Raw genomic sequence first — 23,426 nt, forward strand, 5'->3', positions numbered from 1 at the left:
AAACAATTCAGCAATCATTTCTACTTGATTTTAGAATGTATTAGAATTTGCAGATTTATTTTCTAATTACATTTTACTTAAGGTAATATTAAAATAGACTTGTATGTTCTGACCATAAACCAACTAAGAGTGTTGGTGAGGAAGGGATGGGGGTAGAGGGGATCTATCTGAAAGCACGAGGAAGTATTTGTAGGAGGGAGGTCTAGGACAAAATTTTTTCTATGGATCATACATTGGTGGAAAGTCAAGGATTCACTTGCCGAGTCCTATGCAACTTAATGCAACTCAAATACGACAAATGAATATCGCATTATTTCATCTCCCTCAATGAGTTACTTAAAGTGCTGTTAAGGACACTTTTTTTTGGCACAAACAACTACCATTTATTGAGCACATACTATGCATCAGTCCCTGAACTAAGAGCTTCCTATGCAGTGGCTTCTTGAATTCTCACTCCATACCTATGAGGTAGGTGCCATTATGCCATCATTATAGGTGAGAAAAATACAGCCTATTAAGGACCTTTTTAATTGAAAAAGACTTTTGAAAAAATTTAACCCAACAAAGATTTTTTTGAAAAGCTCTGTTGTATGGTTCATTCTGTATGAATGAATAAACCCAAAATATTTAAAACTTAACTTACAAAATAGGAAACCTTAGGGTTATTACTCACTTCATGAAAAGAATACCCAGCGATTGGACTCCTTGAAGTGGTCAGTATACCTAACAGGGTTTTGAGTTACATATATACAACGTACACACAATTTTCCAGGTAAACATTTGCGCTGAGTAAGGCACGTCTATGATAACACTGTCAATTTGCCATTTGTTTGATTACTTATGAAGTGAGCCTTTTATTTGCCTAAGTGCTTCCAAAATTGGCCTGATCATAAAGAACGATCTGCAGTGCCTGTTAAAACTATAGAATTCCCAGTCCCCTCCAATGGAGATTCTGAATCAGCAGCTCTGAAGTGAGGTCTAGGAACTTGTATATTTAATATATTATCCAAGTTTCTTGTGGTCAGGCAAGTTTGGGAAACATTAGTCTGCTGAGTAAAGCTCAAGTTTCTTATCTTAGCATCTAAAGCCCTCCACAGTCTGGCCTCAAGGTACATTTCAATCACCTCCTACAACATTAACCTATGTTTAAAATGATCTATTTATTATTCACAATAATAGATACTTTCCTCCCTTGGAGCTGTGCTCAAGCAGTTCCCTCTGCCTAGAATGTCCTTCTCTCATGTATTTGTCCATCAAAATCTTATTTATCTTATAAGGCTCAGCTCAAATTTTAACTTCTCTATAAAGGCTTCCCTGACCCCAGGGTCAGGATTATATTCTCTCTCTGAACTCCCATGGCTCTTTTTTTTTTTTTTGCTGAGGAGGATTCACCCTGAGCTAACATCCACTGCCAATCTTCCTATTTTTGTATGTGAGCTGCCGCCACAACATGGCCACTGACAGACAAGTGGTGCAGGTCCTCACCCGGGAACCGAACCCCGGCCACCGAAGCAGAGTGCACCGAACTCAACCACTATGGGAGGCTGGCCCCTCCCATAGCTCTTTAAACTTCTATTGCAGTGATTCTTAAAGTGGTTCTCTGGACTGGCAGCATCAGCATCACTCGGGAACTTGCTAGAAATGCTAATTCTCAGGCCCCACTCCAAACCTACTGAGTCAGAAATTCTGAGTTTGGTGTCCAGCAATCTGTCTTCAAACAAGCCCTCTAGATGATTCCAATGTACCTGGAAGCTTGAGAACCACGTCTCTAATGTATTCTATATTTTATTACTGCTTTATTATATGTCCTAATTTCTTTACCAGAATGTAAAGTAAGTTTCATGAGAGCAAAAACAGTGTTTTCATCATTTGCATCCTTTGCATTACCAAACGCAGTGCTTTTCACTTAGCTGATGACAATGTTTTGTTGAATTAAACTATTTCTTTAGAGTCAAAGTCTATGTATGCAAGGTGAGCAGATTGCAGTGTACCAATTTTTCATTTTAATGGTGTTTAATAACCTTTAAAGATTGTAACATGATTGATTCAGATGCAGAAACATATCAATTGTAAAGATGACTAAAATATAGGAGGAACTGGTTGTCCTCATTTTTCAACACAGAAACAAAGCTTCTTAGTTTTGTTTTAGGCTTTTTCTCTAAGTTTAAAATATATGATGCCTCAAAAATGTTTACTAATAATAACAATAACAATCTCATCTGGAAGTTTCTCTTCTTCTTTACTTCTCCTGTCTTGAAGGCTTTTACGCTTAAAGAAAAATTTCTAAAATTAAGTGGGCTTCAACTTCACACTCTATCTATAAATAAATTAGATGATAAACACTGCTTACAGTGCCTATATACTACTTATCAAGAATAAATTTGAGATACAATTCATTGGAAAATAAGATAAAATAGCTTTTGCTATAGTAAAAGTCAATATAACAAAGTTTTAGGATTCACCACTTTGAAAAACAAGCTAAAGGAAAACAACAGTCTATACTGATTAATGTTTCATTTATTGTTGCTCGAAGTTATATAACAACAGGTTCAGACAGCCATTGGATTCTTAAAAATCTTTAGTAAAACAAAACAATATCGGTGAATAATCCACACAGTTAATAGATTCACTGACCTAGCACTATTTTGCTTTCACAGAATACCTTTCTTCTTGTTAAGAAAATATAAGAATGAAATTTTAAATTGGTTCCTGTCAAAATCCAACCAAAATTCAATTAATAACCAAATAATTATTTCTAAGTGCAATTATGAACTTACCGAAACAAAGCCACTGTAAAAGTACTTTTCATGAAGTTACAATATAACGGGAAAATAAATCAGTCCAAATATTTTGTTGCAAAAAAGTCAACAAAGCTGATAAAATCAAGAGAAAAAAATCTGCACAATTATGAACTACTTTTTAAAAAACAAAACACATGCTTCGTAATTAGGTGTCTTTTACTTTGTCTTATTAGTACAAGAAGCTTTTTTTTTTTTTGGTTTGTTTTAGAAAATACCATCAAATATTCCCAGAAAAGACTTCATTTCATCAGCTTCATCATCAGGATGATACCTACTGGTGGAAAAAAGTAAACGTAAAAATAACTATTTTTGTTAACAATTTATTTTAAAATACCCAATAAATAATGTAATAATAAATACAAAATGGATGAACTCGAAGATTGCTGACAGGTTAATATATCAAATGAACTTCAATATGCATAATGTTGTAGGAAGTCTATAGGGAAAAATTAGACTTCATAAACTGTGAAAAAGTAGGGATCAAATCTCTCAGATATTTCATTAAACATATTGGAAAGTAATGTTATTTAATCAATGTGTGAACAGGTCTATAAACTTTGACTATTAAAGAGGGAGAGGGAAACTGCTACAGAGTTACCCATAAAAATGACCAGCAGTAGGAGCACTGATTAGACCTAATCTGACTCTTTCTTTGATCCTGTGAATTGAGAAAGAACTGGTCGGCTAAAATATAACTTGAACTTTTGAAAAATTAGCTGATCTTATTTGGATTTCTCAACCGACTTGGTACTTTATATTATCAACATACCATATTCAGATCAGTAAAAAAAGTTTATCAACACAATATAATGTTTTAATTAAAAGCACCAAACATACAGGTTCTCAAAAATTGAGATATTTGATATTATGAATTATCTAAAGGAGCTTAGCTCACCAGGGGTCTAAAATTTCAATGTCTTTAAGTAAATAAAACATTTAGGTTCTGATCCTTAAAATGAACCAAGGAAAAAGGAATGAATTTCTTTGTAAAACGTTTTTATTGGTATAGTCTTGAAATGTCTTTAAAGAGTTCTTACCTGAAATCAATTTCCTTTTTATATTCATTGTTCCTAATAAAGAAATCCACTTTCTTATCAAAATTTGAAGAATTTGATATTTTTGCAGAGTGAGTAAAGCATAGCCTTTCAATCTCTGGTGACAGACTTTGTTGTTTTCTTTCTTGTAATTGGACCTATATTTTGAGGTAAAAAAAAAAAAAGCCATCATTGAAAGTTTAACTCTTCGGGCAGAATTTAAAAGAAAAACAAAGAACTGCGTGTTCTTACAATATTTGCATTTCCAGTTTGTTGAGGTAATTTTGTCATGGCGGATGCATTGAACTTGGAGACAGCAGAATTTGATAAATATGGCTTCTCATGTGATGAAACAAAACTAAAAATCAAAATGAATTATTTGTAAAATATGGCAAATAAGAGAAACAAACCATTCTAATTTAGATTAATAGTGATTCTTTGGAGAATATGATTAAAATCTGTCATATTTATTACCAAAAAAATGATGCTCTGTTTCTTAGACTCATGGAGAACTTGGTATATCTCCTTTGCTTTAGACAAAACAAAAACTTATATATTCCAAACTAAATAAGAATACTATTTTTAAGGGCCTACAGAAACAATCATTTAACAATTTTCTTTAAAATTGAGTCCTATGCTTAATTGTCTATTACCTAGCTGTCTGTAAATCTTTTCTAAATCCCACTTGCTTAACTTTTAATCTCCTTTCCCTCTTCTGGTCTCACTCCAGATAGATGTCTCTAGTTATCTCCCTATGTATAACTGTATACTAGACTTCACCTTTAATCTTCTGTATTAAATTCATTCATTAAAAAACATTTATTATTCACTACCATATGCCAGATATTGTCCTAGGAGCTGGGTATAAAGTGGTAAACAAATCCTCAGGAAGTTATCACCTAGCAGAGGAGCAGACAATGAGTAAACAATAAATACACATAATTACAGATCCTAAAGTGATATGAAGGAAATTAACTGAGTAATACTATAGGAAATAGTGTGGAGGCATAAACCTACTTTAAAAAGATAGTCATGAATGCCTCTCTGAGGAGGTGACAATTTAAGCTGACACTTACAGCCTAAAATGTGACAGCCATGCAAGGAGTAATAAGCAGCAGGTAGGGGTAGGGGATAATCACATACATTGATGGAATTAATGATAGAATTAAGAATGATAGAATTAAATCTTTTTGTCTTTGATTAATGGCAAGGAATTGAAAGAGTATTACAGGAAAATCCTGGTTCCCTTCTACCCCACAGTCTCAGGTCCCACAGGCCTTCTTCCCAGCAGCAACCTCTGGCACCAGTTTCTTAGAGGCTTCTTGATGGGATTCCTTTCTCAACTCACTTATCTTCTGTTGGTCACTTTTAAACTCTCCCAAAATTATTTGCAGTTTTCTTTTTTTGTGTGTGAGGAAGATCAGCCCTGAGCTAACATCCATGCTAATCCTCCTCTTTTTGCTGAGGAAGACCGGCTCTGAGCTAACATCTATTGCCAATCCTCCTCCTTTTTTTACCCCCAAAGCCACAGTAGATAGCTGTGTGTCATAGTTGCACATCCTTCTAGTTGTTGTATGTGTGACGTGGCCTCAGCATGGCCGGAGAAGTGGTGTGTCCGTGCGCTCCCGGGATCCGAACCCGGGCTGCCAGTAGCGGAGCGCGCGCACTTAACCGCTAAACCACACGGCCGGCCCTATTTGTAGTTTTCTAAACGTGTGGCGCATAAAATTGTTCATGTGCCTTTTTACCCTCCTACTTGTATCTTCCTACTTCCTACCTATTTTTTGCTTCTCTACACCTACAGCTTTGTTCTACTTTGATATTTCTAAGCATCAAATAATAAAAATCTGGGGCCCAGCCCTGTGGCCTAGTGGTTAAGTTTGGTGCGCTCCGCTTCAGCAGCCCAGGCCCCGTTACCACTTGTCAGCAGCCATGCTGTGGCAGCAACCCAGATACAAAATAGAGGAGGACTGGCACAGATGTTAGCTCAGGGTAAATCTTCCTCAAGCAAAAAGAGAAAGATGGGCAATGGATGTTAGTTCAGGGCGAATCTTCCTCAGCAAAAAATAATAATAATAATCTGTTTATTCTGTATTACTCAGAGTTAGAATCAATGAATAGAAACAATAAAAAAAATTTAGGCAAATATTTTTAAAAGCTATTGAATGATCTGAGAGACCCACACATGGAACAAGCATTTTGGAGTGAATGAGCTCCTGGTCACCAGAGTTATCTTGGTAGAGATGGCATGATTATTTGTCTGTGATACTGGATGGTGATTCGAGGATCCAGTGGTGGGAAGACTAAATGACACTTAAATTAAGCCCCCTTCACAGCTCTGGAATTCTCTGAGATCTATGATTCTGTGATGCTGATAATCAGCAAAATAACCAAATAATAGCAAAATACCAAAAGATACCACAAATGTAGTATTTTTTAAAGCAGGAGAAATAAATAATCCTTAAGTAAATTGGACCCTGAATAAAAAGTTGTCAGTATTTCTTCTCTTTGGGAAAGTTTTGGCTGTGGCTATAATTTTCTCCTTTGACTTTTAATCAAGTCCAACATCCAAATGCATTTTATATTTCTGCAAAAATACTTCAAGTTGAACATTTCTAAAATTATTATTGTTTTCTTTTCCAAATGTCTTATGTGTCCTATATTCTCAGATAACATCTCCATCTACTCACCTGCCATTTATTTTTCCCTCTTCCTCAACTACAATATCCTGTCAATTGCTAAATCTAATCTGTGTTATCTACAAAATGTTTCAAAAATTCAACTCTACCTCTCAATTTCTATCACCTCTGCCCTAGTTTAGGCCATATCATAGCCTGCCTTTCTCTTTGGCCACCATGCCTCTGGTGGTCCCACCTTCTACAATTCATTCTACATATCAATATATCATATCATACATATCATTATACAAGTCACTAGAATGATTTTTTTCTCATCACATTGTTTACCCTGTGCTTAAATATCTTGGATGGCTCCTCATTGCCTATTACGGAGGTCAAAAACTAGAGGCCCCTAGGCTACATCGGGCCTACAGACATTATTTTTTTTTGAGTGGGGTGCTGCAGATTATATCTCATTTTTAAAAATTAGCTGTCAAAATTTAAAAGTCAGGAGATGTCACATAAAATTTTAGATTCCTACCTTTTTTTTGAAAATCAAAATATTTGACAATACTAGACACTCTCTCTTTCACAGCAATAACTGGTTGGAGCTGAGTAGTAGTTGCTCCCTTTAGACGTTACCTCTACAGTTGGCCTTGGCCCACCAAATCCTGAGGGCAGTTTGAGTTTGTGACCCCTGACCTATGGGATACAGTACAGGTGTCTAAATATGGCATTCAAGGCTCTTCACAATCAGACCTCAGCAATCTCAGCCTTAATGCTGTGGCCACATAGACCACACTACCGACCCTTGAGCATAGGATGTCTTTTCAAGCCTTATCCCTTTACACATGCTTCTACCTGGAATGTCTTATCCTCCTCTTTTCCACCTGTCGAATTCCTATTCAGTTTTCAAATCTTGTGAAAAATGAAGATTCCTGGGCTCCAGCCCCAGAGACGATGATTCAGTAAGTCTAGTGTGGGGCCCGGGAATGTGCATTTTTAATATGCACCCCTAGGTGACTTTGATGCGGGTGGTCTGACAACGGCCCTTTAAGAAACACAGCTCTAAGATTAAGAGGGTTTAGGATGGCTAACACCTTACAGCTTTTCTGACATTTAATAACTTGACCCCCATCTCCAATTACATGTCAGGAGGATATAAAGTTGTAAGGATTCCAAACCAAAGTTCTAAAACTTGCCTGTTTGACATTTCTCTTTGGAATATGCTCTTTGACTCTTGGAGGGATAGCTTGCTTCCCCTGGTACTTGAACTCAAAGTGTTTCCAAATCCTATGTAAAGAGATAACATTTTAAAATGCCAGGAAACGGCTGAATGGAGCTTTTCACAAGTTCTACAAGGGCTGTCTTCAACAGATATGATATGGTTTAAAAAGAAATGAATAACTGTTCTCAATAATCAAACTTAATTTGCATAGAGAAATAAGGGAGTAAAACTACAAAATATGTAGGTTAGCTTATTAGTTACTATATTAAAAGGTCCCCACCCAAACCACTATTATTTATTTATTTTTAATTCATGTAAAGGATCAAGTCAAAGTTCATTCAATATTGTTAATGGTCTGCAGGTGATTAAGTTCATTTAAAGTGCTCTATACATGGGGTAAAATGGCATTTATTGAAACTGATTTTCCCAGTGCCAAAGCTATGCCCTCATAGGATTGGGCTACCTCAAAGGATCAGTATAAATTGCCTCTAACTTGCAGTACCCGATGACTTTTAATTTTGAGGTAGGGACTAGTAGTTGTCTAGTGATATAGAAAATTGTGCCTATTGACCCCATGTCATAGATTTTCCTGGCCTATTTTGTGAAGGTAGTCAAATCCCATTCCTTCTGAAAGGAGTATTAGCTCTTTGGGTAATTCTTAGGGCCTGAAACAATAATATTTCATCTTCTAGCTGTTTCCCCTAAAAATATTTTTTTTAAAGAGAATTGGGGTGGCATACATTAAGAAGCAATTATAATTCTGAGGGACTGATCAGGACATCATGGGAGACAGTATCTCCATCTTGCTGTCCTGTCATATACTTATCAAGATTTTCACTTCTCTGTTTTAGTGAAATAGAATGAATTCGCCAAGTAACTCAGTGAACTAAGTCCCATCATTTTGGGGTTGTTATATGATTTAAATACAATAGCCAATACAGCAGAAACTAATCCTTTCCTATTTATTTATTTATACTTGAAAAGTCAATATTTCTACTAGAAATAAAAGTTATCTTTCATTTTCTTTGCTAGCAGATGAATACTTTTAAAATAATATTTTTGTCCTTCATAAACATTAGCAGACCATGTGTGATCTTAGAATGGACAGCTGGATAGTCTGTTTTATGAGGGAAAATTCAATAAACAATCTGAATTTGAACAGAGCCTTTAACAAGATAGGGCAGCGATAGAATAGAAAAAGCTCATTTGCTACATCATCATCGTGGAATAACCTTGACCTCTGTCCTTAGGAGAAGGAAATGCTATTTGTGGAAGGTGACATTTTTTGTTTTGCTAAAAATTATAATCGTAACAAACCAAAGCTAATTAGGCAAGCACATAAAAAAGGCAAAGAAAATTAGTCCCAGAAGCTGAACTGAAAAATATTCAAACAATTTCTCATGAAATTATTTCATGCTAAAATATAATTTTACCTGATGCTTTTGTCTTCTCAGTATCAGCTGAAAAGCTAGTAACTTCTATTAAGTTTTCATCATCAAAATCATCCCAAACTTCATTTCCCAATTCAAAGTCCACATTCAAAACTTCTGAAAATGAAGAGTTGCTTTTATCTGCATCTGTCAAATTCTGGTTTCCAGATGCATTAAGATTTCTGTTGAAGAGCACTGTCTGAGGGGCTTTCTCATTTGAAATTGTAGAATAGTTCCATCCAGGAAAACCTGACATGTATATGTATAAAAGAGTACCGACATTTTTTAAACCATAAGCATCATTATCTATTGATGTATCAAACACATCTTGCAACTATCAAGCAGAGGTCTTGAGTAGTAGTTTTCAAAAGCATTGGATCAAGCATTGTTGAATACTGTGTTCAACCAATTCTGTTTACTAAATTACATATACTGATAGTTGCACTAAATTTAATTTTCAACAGATTCTTTTAGACCAAATTAATTTTCTCTCTTAATTCCTATATGAGAATAACCCTATTCTAAGATTGGATTATAATAGCCTCTAAAATGGTCTTTGACCCTCCAGCTCTTTTCCCTACAAGTTAATTTTGAGTATTGTTATGAAATATATTTGTCCAAAATATATCTTAATTTTTCTCCTGCTAAAAAATCCTCAGTGTTATCCATTGTTTAAAGCCTGGCCTTAGAGCCAGACTACCTCTCTCATTTACCAATTGTATGATCTTAGACAAGTAATTTAAATTCTCTGAGTCTAGTTTTCTCCTCTGCAAAATGAGAATGATAATAGCATCTACCTCACAAGGTTGTTATGGGGACTAAATGCCTTCTCTTGTGCAGTTTTCCTTGGTGGAAAACTAATAATACATAAATGCTTAATAACGGCTTCTCAAAAAAAAGTATGCATATATATACATACATAAGTTTATTATATATATTTATTATATGTAAAGGATGTGTAACACACAATTTACAAATAATAGTAAAATATACAGCATGCTCAATTATAAATTCCATATATCTAGTTGATTCTCACTGAATGTTTTCACTGAGTTTTGCCAAACTTTTGTATCTGTAGTCAACCTATGGTTGCAAGTGATGCATGAATGTAGTTTTCACATAAATGTTGTTTGAATTTTTATTGACTTTAACAAGTAAGATGAAAGTAAAACAACAAAGAGATACATTGGGACTTCAGTCATTCATCCATTGACCTAAGCAACTTCTTTGCTGAATTAGATAATAGTTTTCAAATACTAGATGAATATTCCTTCAGGTTTTTTGTGCTATTCACAATGCAGTGGCTACAGACACAGAACACTGTTAAATTTAATCGGCACTATTAACATTTTCTCCATCACTTTCTTAAGATTAAACAATAAACAAAACAATAAAGCAAGCCCTGATTTGTAGTGTTTGCTGATTTCCATGGTATAAATACTCCCTCTATGGTTGATTTCAGGCTACCAACATGACATCACTGAATGGAAAGTTGAGAAGAAATGCATACTAGCACCCAATTATGTATTATTTCCACTATATAGACATAAATGTCGATGCAAATAATCTCAAGAACACAGGTAACAGTAAAATGTAGTAGAATAATTAGGCAGTGATTAGTTTTGAATATTTATAGCCTTTGTTTTTAATATAATTTATTTAATTGGAAGTTCACATAATTAAACTTTTAATAATGGCTGAAAGATTCCCCTCAATTTAATAATCATCCCTCAAAAGCCAGGACAACCTTGCTCCAGCACACTGCTGAGCTTCTTTCACTTTGAATATCCTCTTCTTTCCCTATCGAAATCCTACTTTATCCTTCAACTATACCTACAACTCCAGTTCACATTATTCTACTTTTGTACATTGATATACATATACAACATGATATGTACTAAAAATAGAAGTAGGTATAAAGTACAATAGGAATGCAAAGGGAACAGGACCTAAACTACAATGGAAGTCAGAGTAGACACCTCTAAGACGGTAATGTTGAAATCTGAGCTTGATAGAGCTGTGATTATGGAGCAGGGCAAGAGGGAAAGGCAGGATATTCCACGAAGTAAGAACAGCATGTGAAAGGCACAGCAGTTAGAGAGACCACAGAATGTTTGGAGAACTATATGTTTTCAGGATTTCTGGAGCACAAAGTAGAAGCAGAAGGCAGGGCCCATTGAGACTACACAGGGAGTTAAGTGCCAGATTATGTTGAAGCTTGTTTGCCATGTTAAGGAGTCGCCCTTGTTTTTCTTATACACAATGTATAACTATTGAAGATATTTTAGCAAGAGGTTTACATGATCAGATATGCCTGTTAAGCCATTCAGAATAGTTATGGATTGGAGGATAATGAGACTGGAAGAAAAGAGACAAGTAAGAAAGCTATTGCAATAAATAAGAGACAAAGAATGCCTAAGCTAGAGTATTAGCAGAAGGAACAGAAAGGAGAATATATATGGAGATGTTCAGGAGGCAAAATAGATAGGACTTGGTGATTAATTACATGTGAAGTAAGATATTGAGGATGACTCTTTTTTTGCCTTTAGCAGCTTGGAAAAGAAGAGGCTTCATTCACTGAGCTAAGGAAAAAAGAAAAGGAGCAGAGTGAAGTATAGAGAAGACAGAGAAAAAGAGTTCAGATGCTGACATGTTAACTTTTAGGTGGATATGTCCAGAAAGGTTGATTGTATAGACGGGTCAGGGACTAGACAGAAAGATCTAGATGGGAGATACAGATTTAAAAATCATCCAAATATGATTAGTAATTGAAGACATGGGCTTGGGTGACATTGTCTAAGAAAAATTTATAAAGTGAGAAGAATAAAGAAGCAACAAAAGAATCCTTTTGAAACATCAACAGGAAGAAAAGCCCAAGCAGTTCAAGAAGTAGTAGGAGAACCAATAGAGTGGTTTAATTGAAACCAAAGGAGAGATTTCAAAAAAAAAAAAAAAAGAAAGAAAGAAAGAAAGACCAGATGTGTCAAATACTGCAAAGGTCAAAGAAAATAAAAGTTGACAAGAGTTCACTGAATTCAGCACTTAGGAGGTTACTAAATGGACTGAGCAAAAGCAGTTTCAAAGGAGTGAGGGAGAACCCAAGTTTTAGTGAATGAAGAGTGACTAGAATGTAAGGAAGTGAGTATAAACTGCCCTTTCAAGAATTTTTGCTTTGGTGGAAAAGAAGATATAGAGGGTATAGAGGGTATATAGACTCTGGCGATTCTGTTTTTTGTCTGCCTTGCATGCTTTCCCTTCTTTCAATAGGAGTATCTTTCCTGTCCTTTGGGGAAACTGCCTCCACCATTCCATTGGAAAGATTAAGATTGCAGGTAGAGAGATAAACCTTGAATAGAAGAAAAGATAATTCTTCTTTTAAGACAAATAGAGAGTTAAGGATGGGTGCGGAGACAGAGAAATACATAGTTGTGGGCTGGAAAGTTGAAGGAGTTCATATATTATATGTTCGACTTTCAATTTTCCACTAGTAACTAAAAGTCAATTTCATTTTATAGAAATGGCATTGGACTGGGAATCAAGAGATATGGAATCTATTTCTGGCCCTGCCATTAATTAGATATGTGATTTTGGGCAAGTCATTTAATCTCTCAGAGTCTCGGCTTCTATTCACTGTAAGATGAGAAACTGCACAAAGGTCCCTTACAATTTAAATTTTATGATTCAACATGCTTTCTCATATAATTTCTGACAGTATTTCTTCTTCCCTTCTTGAAATTGGAATCCAAATGATAAAAAATTGCCATGTTTTTCTTAAAACATTCTCAAGAGCAGTATTTGAATACATTTAAAATATGTTTTGTCACCAAAGACTAATGTGTGAAAAGTATAATGAATATACCCAATTACTACTAATAATAGTACCAGATACTATGCTAAGAGCTTTACATACATTATCTCATTTAATCCTAAAATCCCTAAAATATAACCAGATGAGGGAATTGAGACAAAGCAGGTAAGTATACTATGAAAGATTACACAACTACTAAATGCCAGAGCTAGAATTTGAACCCAGATAGATTGTTCCTAAATCCTGTGAGTTTAACTACTATACTAAACAGCTCCTTCTTAAAAAAAAAAAAAAAGTGGCCCATTCAGTAAAATAGAGAGATAGTTATCACTGGGGGTTAAAGTATCTAGATAAGACTTTTATAGCACAATATAAGTTGGATTTGGAATAGTGGGTGGGAAAGAAATAAAAGTAGGAAAACTATGTAAAGACAACATGGAAGTAAGCAGGGGATTACTTTACAAGGATAAACTCTGGTATGGAGAAGGGCAGGGAAGAGAGCAGCCGTTAAGGAGTAAGTTAGAAGGCTATAGGTGGAAGGGAGATAAAAATGAGAGGGTTGACAATCTTATACCTTCTGTCCATGTTGTAATAATATTCAGGCTTTGAACAGGTTGGATAAATGCTCTGATACTTTAGGTGAGATTAGGGGACTTTTCTTGATTTTACATTGGGCCTAACGGCTGCCATGGTGTCATAAGAGGTGATGGGTACTCCAGCCCTTGTCTACCCAAGATCTTATATTATGGCTAGAGGAAGCATAAAGTGACAGCATGAAAGAAAGAGTGGCAATAGATGCCAAGGTCACATACATGAAATTATTTTCAGAAAACCCCAAGCTTACCATTTCTATGTACAGTTACTTGAACAAACAACTCAATGGCCAGGATTATTTCTCACACATTTTAACATACTGGCTATTAATAGCACACCAGAGAAATGATACTATTAACGGCAAGATCCAGAGTAACGATGAACCAGGCACAATGTTGAAGAATTTACATGCATTATCTCATTAATTTAATGACAGACACAGATAAAAAGCAAATCTAGGTTACACACCAGCTATATCCCACAAACTAGATTATTTTTTCTCATATTATCACAGAAATTGCAAGAATCATAAGTTTTAGAACCAGAGAGATATTAAAGGTCACCCAATTTAATCCCTTAATTTTAACGATAAGACTAAGCCCCAAAAAGGTTAAATAATTTTCCCAAGGTCACACAGCTATTTTGTAAAATTGGACTAATTTTATAAACACAAAATTATTTTAAATAATTCTAATGATATTTAAAAGTAATAGTTCAGCATTTTATTACTTTGTGTATCCAAAGATCACTTATTTTCTCAGCTTTTCTTCATATTATCTTTAAATAAAAATAGTCAATACTATACAAGGAAGAGACTTTTTTTAATCTATGACAGACATAGCAAGACAATCTGAAATAACAGACTCAAAGAATTTGAAATTGGTTCAATAACCTAAGAGAAAAATGTTGCCAAGTTAATAATCATAATTTCAGATGTTAGTTTTTCAATAACATTATTTGTCAGTCCGAAGTAATAATAAATCATATTCTCTCTCGTCAATATCAATTGTAATTTACCTTTGTCTTGATATTCAGATGGTTCTTGTTGTTGAACCTCTGTACAGATTTCATGCTGATCCCTCTGCTCCATTATAGACAATTCAGGCAGGTTTAAATATTCTGACCTTTATAAAGATAAATAAAACCATAAAAATGTTTTAAAAAATTAAAATTAATCTGACTTTGAAAACTACTTTTTCATATAATTGAAAAACCATGGTTCATTCACTCAACAATTCTATGATAAACTGTACCAGACTGGGTAGTAAAGGGTAAAAAATAGGTAAACACCTATGTAATCGACAGATACTTAGTCATCTTTTCATGCCCCCAATATGTAGATATCTGCTATCTATGAATAGCCTTAAAAATCTATTGCTAACGCTACTTTCAGTTAGATAACAAAAGCTAGAATCTCTTGAAGTAGTGTTGGCATCTGTTCTCATTGGTCAGTGGCTGTTCTGTACTGGTTGATAAGTATATTAAATGTCATCCTGCACATAGAATGCCCTTATCTGGAAGGGAAATGACATATACTATTGCCTTCTAGGCATCGTGATACAGGAAAAGAATGCTGAATTAGCCTCTAGGGCCTCTGCTTAGGAACTAGGAATATTAGCTTCTGTTGTTTCATCTATAAAATGGGATAAAAATACTCATTTTATGAGTCAAGTTGTTAAGGTCAAAAGAGATAATGCACAAAAGTACAATTTTTAAATTATATTTTATAAATCTGAGGTGTTATTAATATAGAGAAGGCCCCTAAATGGAAAAGATTAGACTTTGTATACCAACATGATTTTTCTTCTTAAAGTATACTCTTGTCACCTGTTAAGTTTAGAAGGCAGGGAGAGCCTGAGGGCATGATATATAGGATGGGTAGTTTCCCAAGAAAGAGATGATTCAATGAATATTAAAGTATTCTGCAACTGTAGAGTTCTAAATAAACTTAGGGTATGAAAGATAACAAAACTCTTATGACGTCATTACTTCATTATGGAACTAAACGATTACAGTGATTTGAAGACAGCCAGTGACCACCTTTCTCTGAATAAATGATTATTTGGAGGAATAGAGAGTTTATGATGAATATTTTACCTCAGATATTAATATTATATTTATACCTTGATACACTGGGAAGAGAAGGTTTTGGAGTAAAACCAAACTCTTTAAGGTCCACATTTTGAGATTTATTCATTTGCATCTATTAATGGAAAAAAAAACAAATTCAACTATCAATTTCACATCAATATCTTTTAACAAATGAACTAGACAGCGAAATTCCTGTTGCTACATAAAATTCAAAAACCAGTGATGAGAAACTCAGGCTAGTTCTCAACTCAAATCTCCTTCTTAGGTCCTTCTTAAATGTTGATATACTTCATGATTCTTTACCAGGCCCTCTTCTCTTCTTACTCTGCACATTCTCCACCAAAGATCTCATTTACTCCCATGGCTTCAATTATCATCTACATCTGAATGACTCTCCAATCGATATTTCTAGCTCAGTTCTCTCTTGTGATTTTCAGTGATATCCAACTGTCTGTAAAACATCTTCACCTAAACATCTTGCAGGCCTCTAAATCCAATATTTCCCAAATTGAACTTGCATCTCTATTCCTCCAAACTTGCTTTTTTTTTAGAGTTCCTATCCTAGTGAGGCCCCACTTGTTTCCCAGTTGCTCAAGCCAGAAAGCTGGACATCATCTTTAACTACTCCTTCTACTTCCCCCTCATAACCAGTTAAGTATCAAGGCAGTTGATTCTATCTCTAAAAAATATTTTAAACCCAGAACCTTTTCTCCATTGCTACTGCCACTACACTAGACTAGGCCATGAGCTTGCTTGGATTATTGCAAAACCCACCTAATGAGTCCTTGTGTTCCTTTTCTATCATCCTCTAATCCATTCTCTACATTGCACCCAGAGCGAACTTTATAAAATGCAATTCTGATCATGTCACTGATTAAAGCCCTTCAGTGGCTTCTCAATAAAGTCCAATTCCTTAAAATAGCAAAAAGGTCTTTATGATATAGCTCCTACTTCCCTCTTCAGCCTCATCTCTCTCCACTCTCCTACTTGTAATTGAAATCCAGACACACTATTACCTCAATTTTTAAAAGATCTCTCTCTATCTCTTTCTCGGCTGTGGACCATTACATATTCTTTATGTCTAGAATACTTTCTCTCCACCACCACTCTGGTGCCCAACTCTCCATACCCGGCTTATGTCTATATATCCTTTGGGTCTTAATCTTGTTTATTAGGAACCCTCTCTTGGCCTATCAAATGCGGAGGGAGTACATTTTCTACCTAAGTTCAAGTTATCTTACACTTCCATCACAGAATCACTTATCACACTGTATTGAAAAAGCCTATTTACTAATTTGAATCCTTCATTCGACTATAAGCTCTATGTGGACTGGAACTAAAACTGTCTTATTCATCACTGTATCTTAGCACCTAGTGCTTGGCATATTGCTGATGCTCAATGAATATGGAAGGAAAAAGGAATAATATGGAAGGAATGAAGGAAGGAAGGAAGGGAGGGAGGGAGGAAGGAAGGAATGAAGGAAGGGAGGGTAGGAGAGAGGGAGGAAGGAAGGAAAGAAGAAAGGAAGAAAGGGAGGGAGGAAGGAAGAAAGGAAGGTAATGAGGGAGGAAAAACAGGTTACTAAAAAATTATTGTCTCAGGGGGGCCAGCCCAGTGGTGTAGCAGTTAAGTTCGCGAGCTCTGCTTTGGCGGCCTGAGGTTCGCAGGTTCAGATCCCAGGCATGGACGGACGCACTGCTTGTAAAGCCAGACTGTGGTGGCATCCCATATAAAGTAGAGGAAGATGGGCACAGATGTTACCCCAGGGCCAACCTTCCTCAGCAAAAAGAGGAGGATTGGCAAGGGATGTTAGCTCAGGGCTAATCCCCGCCCCCCCCCCCAAAAAAATTATTGTCTCAGAGAAAGTACCTCTCCCCTGTTTCCCAATATTCCCTTTGTTTTAGTTAATGACTTAGAATCTTCATTCTTTTAAAAGCTCTAGAAAAGAAACAGGCACTTCCATTTTCCTGGCTCTGTTCTATGGCCTGATCATTATTGTGCCCTGGAAATGATGACTCAGGCTTGAAATAAGGCTGCTAGTCACTAGCCTATCAAGCAGTAGGAACTCCCACTCCTTCATCACGTGGAAGGGACGCTCTTGCTCAGTGCTCATCTAGGTGCATGAATCGAAATGAACTTCAGACTTCTCAGCCCAGTCCAGCACAGATGGAGCCAGGAAAGGGCAAGAATGTCTAGTCTCAACTGCTGAACCAAGATAACCGACATATCCCTCTTTATTTCCCTCTTCTCTGGTTTTAAAAAATAGGCTAATGAGGGAAGGGACTGTATAACTAAGTCCCAAAACTGGATTTACAGATTGATTAGTAAGAACTATAATGTCTTTTCCTTTAGAAACAGCATTAGGAATAATGGTCATATTCTTAGTCAAGCCCTCAAGTAACTCTAAAGTACACTGTGGATACCTACCTAATGGATACACAGAATAAAGAAATATTCATATGCATTTAATTACAGAACAAGGGATAAATGCTATCAAAACTAACCTTGAGACGTTTAACTGGAGGAAGAGATGAAATAGCATTCCTGTTTCTTAAATCAGATAAATATGAAGAAATTGTTGGCTCTTTCATTTCTGACTTCTGTGCAACTCCAGTTTTACCTATGAGAAGAAATTCTAGATTCTTTATGTTAAACCTTAGGTATTGTTCATATAAAGCCAAATTTCTTCAAAATTTTTAATCTAATATTTACTTTTCTATGTTGCGCACAAAAGAAAGAAAATTATTTGAGTTATAAGCTGCATAATATAAATATCATACATAATTAGGATATAATTACTATTCATCAAAGACTTTTTAATTTTTAAAATCTGAAATAACTTGTTTTATGGAACTCACAGCAGTCATGTCCACATGTATGTTTATTTTTACAGTGATGATTACATTCTCGGTTCCCAGGTTTTTTGCAGGCAGTCATTCCTAAATTAATATAAGAAAACACACCCATTTTTTATTACATCTATTATTATAAATTTGATATAATTAATTTTTATCCAGTCTCTTTCCTATCAGACAGTACAAAAAGGTTATGATTTTCACACTTCCTCAAATGTTAACCCATTTGATATGTAACTTTTAAAAATATATTTCTGATAACAGTCCCTGCCCCACTATGAGCCCCATCCTAGCTTTTCACAAGGAGCATCGAGCCACCTATAAGCTTCTCTTAACCTCTCTGATGTAAATAGAGTCAAATATCAATAGTAGAATAGCAGCAACTCTTGTGCTGAATGAGGTAAGAATGAGGGTGGAGTTTTGAAACTTTTCTGCCGCTTTATACTTAAGCCTGAAGAACCTAGAAAGAAGCAAACCTCATGGCATTTTGATGGCACCACTGACAGCTGCTAATAGATAGGACACCATACATACTTAATAAATGTTAGAAATAAGTGCTTTAGAGGGATAAGAAATTTGCTATATGAATTCACAGAAAGGAGAGATCGCTTCTAGCTTGACACCCCTAAGCTAGAATTAATGTATCCAAATATATAATTTACTCTTCATTTATTATATTTTAAGTAGGCTTTTTCTTGATCTTAGGTCTCACTAGTAACATGGGGGAAGGGAGAGACATTTGAACAGGTCCTTGAAGGGTAGATAGGATCTGGATTGAGAAGGGGACCAGAGAAAGATGTTCGAGGTAGAGGGCATAACACCCAAAGTCAGCAACCCACAAATGGTAGAAACAGAAATCAGTTTATTTTTGCTGAGCATAGATTTTAAGTGAACTAGAAATGCTGGAGATAGTGAAGAGCTTTGAAAACCTTTACAATCTTTCTTGGTCCTTTACTCTTGATTTTCAGTGCTGTTGCTCAAGCAAACTTTTTCAAGGCATGGCACATATAGACAATGATAATATATGTATAGCACCCTGGGGTCAGTGGATAAGGCTGTGCACCATATGAGGCAACTGGCTAGACACCTTAAGGGCTGAGCAGATCAATGTACTAGGTACTGATAAAGTAATAAAACATCTCTGGCAGCTGGAAACTGACAGCTGAACCATAGTGTTCTCAATTAAACATAAACAACTTTGGCAGAATATAAACAATAGTCAGATAAGGCCATTCTGTGACTAGTAGAAGACAGAGATAAGACCACCATGTAATTACGTCTGAAACTAGAGACAAGTACTCTCAAGAACCACAAAAATAACTAAACATCTCCCTCTTCTGGCTAATGCAAATGACTACTATTTCTTTAATCCTCCCATCTCCAAGATAGGGTATACCAAAATAGCCAATACCCCACTTCCTGAGAGCACCCAATCTAGAACTGACCTCGGCTTTTCCTAAACCCTCCTAAGAATCACCAGCCCAAGCTGAAATCCTATAAGCTCCTCCCAGCTCCCTGAGATGACCCACAGTTCCACTGGTGCTGTGCTCTTCTTTGCTGCAGCAAGTTAAAAAATACCTAACTTTCCTCAAATACAGGTGTGCTCCCGGTGGTCTTTGGCTGACAGGTTTCAACATTATACTTTGCAAGGTATGCCATGGCTTAGCTTACTAGTTGAGAAGTTATGCCCGAGTTCATGATCTCATCTCTTAGTTACTTGGTTTCCTTAAATCCAGTCCTACCAAGCTACAATTTATTCTATACACTGTTGCTTAATTAATCCTCCTAAAGTTCAAGTCTGATCAGATCATTTGCCCACTCAGAAACATCAGTTATTTCCTGCTGCCAACAAAATTAATTCCATATTTAAGGTTCTCCACAACGTAATTCTAGCCTTCCTTTCCAGCACCCGTATTAACCCTACATCCATCAAAACACATTCACTCATTATTCAAGTCTCAAGCCTTTCTATGATTGTACCTTTGATATTACCTTTTGTCTTGGAAGATCTTCACTTCTTTGTCTATCAGAAGCCTATAACTTTCAAGGCCAACTCAAACGGCACCTCTGTCATGGAGATCTATCCTGATCACCTCATCTGGAAGTGTTTTCTCTCTCCTTTGAGCCCCTGTGGCATTTTCTTTGTCCCTCTCAGCTTACTGTGTGCTGCACTATATTTAATTTATTTTCATGAAAAACACAGTGGTGAAGTATAGGGCACCCTAAACTAGAGTAAGAAAAAATGAGTTCTAATGGGGCTCTTATCTATAAAAAACAGATTAAAAATAACACCTGTTTTGTTTACCTCACAGAGATGAAAAGATAAAATGAAATTAAGTATGTGAAAGCATTTTAAGTGATAAACTAATATATTAGTGTATGTACTATCTCTATTAATTAAAGATTATACAAGTAATTATAAAATTAAAATTGTTCTGAGTGTTATGAAGGAGAGTGGCACAATGCTCTATGATAACAGGGGGAACTGTCCTGGTCAGGAATGTCTTGGAAGGTTTCCCTAAGGAAGTGACAGTTGGGCTGAGGTCTAAAGGAAGAATGGGAGGTAACAAGGCAAAGAGGTAGGAGAAAGAGTATCTCAGGTGGAGAAGACAGCACATGAAAAGCTCTTTGACAAGGGAAAGCATGGCACATTGGAGAAACTGAAAGGTCAGTGTGGCTGATGCTCAGCAAGTAGAGAGATGAGATGAAACTGTAGTGGTAGAAAGGTCAGCCTGTGTTTGTAGGGGAACTGTTCCACCAAGGCATGCTGGCAATTGCATGTCTCCACATAGGCCATGGAGGCAAGGCTCAACTATTTACAGAATGCCCTCTGATCCTCACTGGGACATGTCAAGGTAGGCAGTCTTGTGAGGATCTGTTAAAGGCCATTTCTCATCTGCCTCCTTAGCTTGCAAGAGGCTCCCTATCTTGCAGAGGCTGCCATAAGGCAGTTTCTCATCTGCCTCCTGGTCCCAGTAGGGCATTTGACTTTGCACCTTGCCCCTTTCAGGTACAGCTGCAGGCTATAAAACTGCTTAGCTGCAGTCTAGAGTTGACTCCTCAAAAACAAAGCAACTCACTATTCACATCATCTGGCCCTTCCAGTTCAGTGTCATCCTGTGGGATTAGGGATGCAAGGAGCTGATACCATACTGATCTTCTGTTGCTGTTTGTGTAAGTAATAAATGTGTCTAAATCCATTTGGATCTCTTGTGTCCTTACCAGCCAGTTCTATAGAGATGACGCAAGACTACATAGCAGCTGCCACCCCACTGCCCCTTAGGGACTGATTGACCAAATGACAGTATAGAACCTTGTAGGGTATTAATGATTTGGATCTTTTTTTCTGAGAGCTGTGGGTAGCCACTGAAGTGTTTTAACCAAAGAAGGGACGTAAGTGAATTTGCAATTTGAAAAAAATCAATCAGTGGAGTGTAATATGGAGGATAAAGTTGAGAGGGGACAGAGTAGATGCAAGAAAATTAGTTAAGAGGCTACTGTAGGAGTCAAAGCAAGAAAGAAAATGGTAACTCAGTCTAGAGTGGTGGTAGTAGTAGTCAAAGAATGGACTGATTTGAGAGATATGTAAAAGATAAATATTTTTAATGCAGAATCAAGTAGAGCGCTTTTCTTTCTTGTGTAGCACATTGTTTTCCCTCAAGTTTTACTGCCTTCCTTTTAATCTAGCAATATCTACCTTAAGTTCACTCAATATTTCAAAGATAAAGGAAAATATATGGAAACATCTCACCCATTTTTCCCCCTCATAGATACCTCCTTCCTTGAGCCCCTCATCCTCCTCCTAATGCAATCTACACTTGTCCTATAGTCGTCATCCTGGAACTTCCTTTCATTAAGCTCCTGGGCTGAATCCACTATTCCTGGATTCTTTGACTTTTTCTTTCTTGGTTAATTGCTTTGTTTTATTGTGTTCATCCTCAAGCAACTGCTTGAGAAAGGATGTGTGAGAGTTAAACTTTCTGAATCCTTGAATGTATTAAGATATCTTTATTTTACTTTCATACTTAATAGTTCGGCTGGGTATAAAACACAGATTGAAAATCACTTTTCCCTTGGATTTTTAAGTCCGTTGTCTTCTAGCATGCAGTGTTGCTGATAAAAAGACTAACACAACTTCGATTTTTGTTCCTTGGAAGCATTTATGATTTTCTCTTTATCCATGATGTTCTGAAATGTCGCAATTGTGACTGCTTTGTAGATCTTCATTCATTTATCCTAACCAGCTCTAAGTAAGCCTTCTTGATGTGCAGATTTATGTCTCACTTCAAGTCCAGAAAATTTTCTCAAATTATTTCTTCTGATTTGTTTGTTCTTTCTTTCTGGAACACTTATTAGGCAGCTATCAGACTCCTAGATTGACCCCTTTGTCTCATATTTTCTGTCTCCTTGTCTTTTTGCTTTCCTTTACATTGTACAGACTTTATCTTCTGGCCCTCAAGGTAAGGGTTTTTTCCAGTCATAGTTTTTACTTCCAGGTACTCACTCTTGTTCTCTAATTTCCCTTTTTTTTCATGGCATCCTATTCTGTTTTATGGTGGCAATTTAATCTTTAATTTCTCTGGGGCTACTAATTAGCTTATAGTACATTTTACTACATTCCTGAATTATCCTGTTGCTCTTTTATCCACTTACTGTTTACTTATTTTGGGCTTTCTTTCATATGTTCCAGATTTTCCTCTTCATCCTTGGTTGTCTGCCTATAAAACAGTCTTATTATAGCTCCATTTCACAGATGAGAAAATTAATTCATACAGAGGTTAAGTAACATGTTAAAGACTATGCAGATAATAAATAGCAAATTTGAGATTCTAATTCAGTTAGTCTAATTTCAGAGCCTGATCTCTCAACCACTCTGCCTTCTAGTTATACTAGCTGCCTTAAGTTCTCCCCAAATCATGCATTTAATTTATTTAAGGAGGGAATTTACTGTTTTGGGAGTGGGAAG

At 36.0% G+C, this 23,426-nt stretch overlaps 1 protein-coding gene across 1 annotated transcript in view; it reads right to left on the reverse strand.

Annotated features, from left to right (window-relative positions):
• Positions 1–2,507: 2,507 nt before the first annotated feature.
• The window catches only part of HFM1 (helicase for meiosis 1), a 101,108-nt gene continuing 80,189 nt past the window's right edge, over positions 2,508–23,426 (reverse strand). The window contains exons 30-38 of the mRNA XM_058538500.1: positions 18,464–18,544; positions 18,110–18,225; positions 15,637–15,716; positions 14,531–14,637; positions 9,115–9,360; positions 7,656–7,746; positions 4,088–4,193; positions 3,839–3,993; positions 2,508–3,075 (exon numbers count right to left, since the gene is read on the reverse strand). Coding sequence (XP_058394483.1) covers positions 3,006–3,075; positions 3,839–3,993; positions 4,088–4,193; positions 7,656–7,746; positions 9,115–9,360; positions 14,531–14,637; positions 15,637–15,716; positions 18,110–18,225; positions 18,464–18,544 — 1,052 coding nt within the window. The 3' untranslated portion in view covers positions 2,508–3,005. The remainder of the gene's footprint in view (positions 3,076–3,838; positions 3,994–4,087; positions 4,194–7,655; positions 7,747–9,114; positions 9,361–14,530; positions 14,638–15,636; positions 15,717–18,109; positions 18,226–18,463; positions 18,545–23,426) is intronic.

This window comes from Diceros bicornis, chromosome 4, assembly GCF_020826845.1.
Source record: "Diceros bicornis minor isolate mBicDic1 chromosome 4, mDicBic1.mat.cur, whole genome shotgun sequence".
NCBI lineage: Eukaryota > Metazoa > Chordata > Mammalia > Perissodactyla > Rhinocerotidae > Diceros > Diceros bicornis.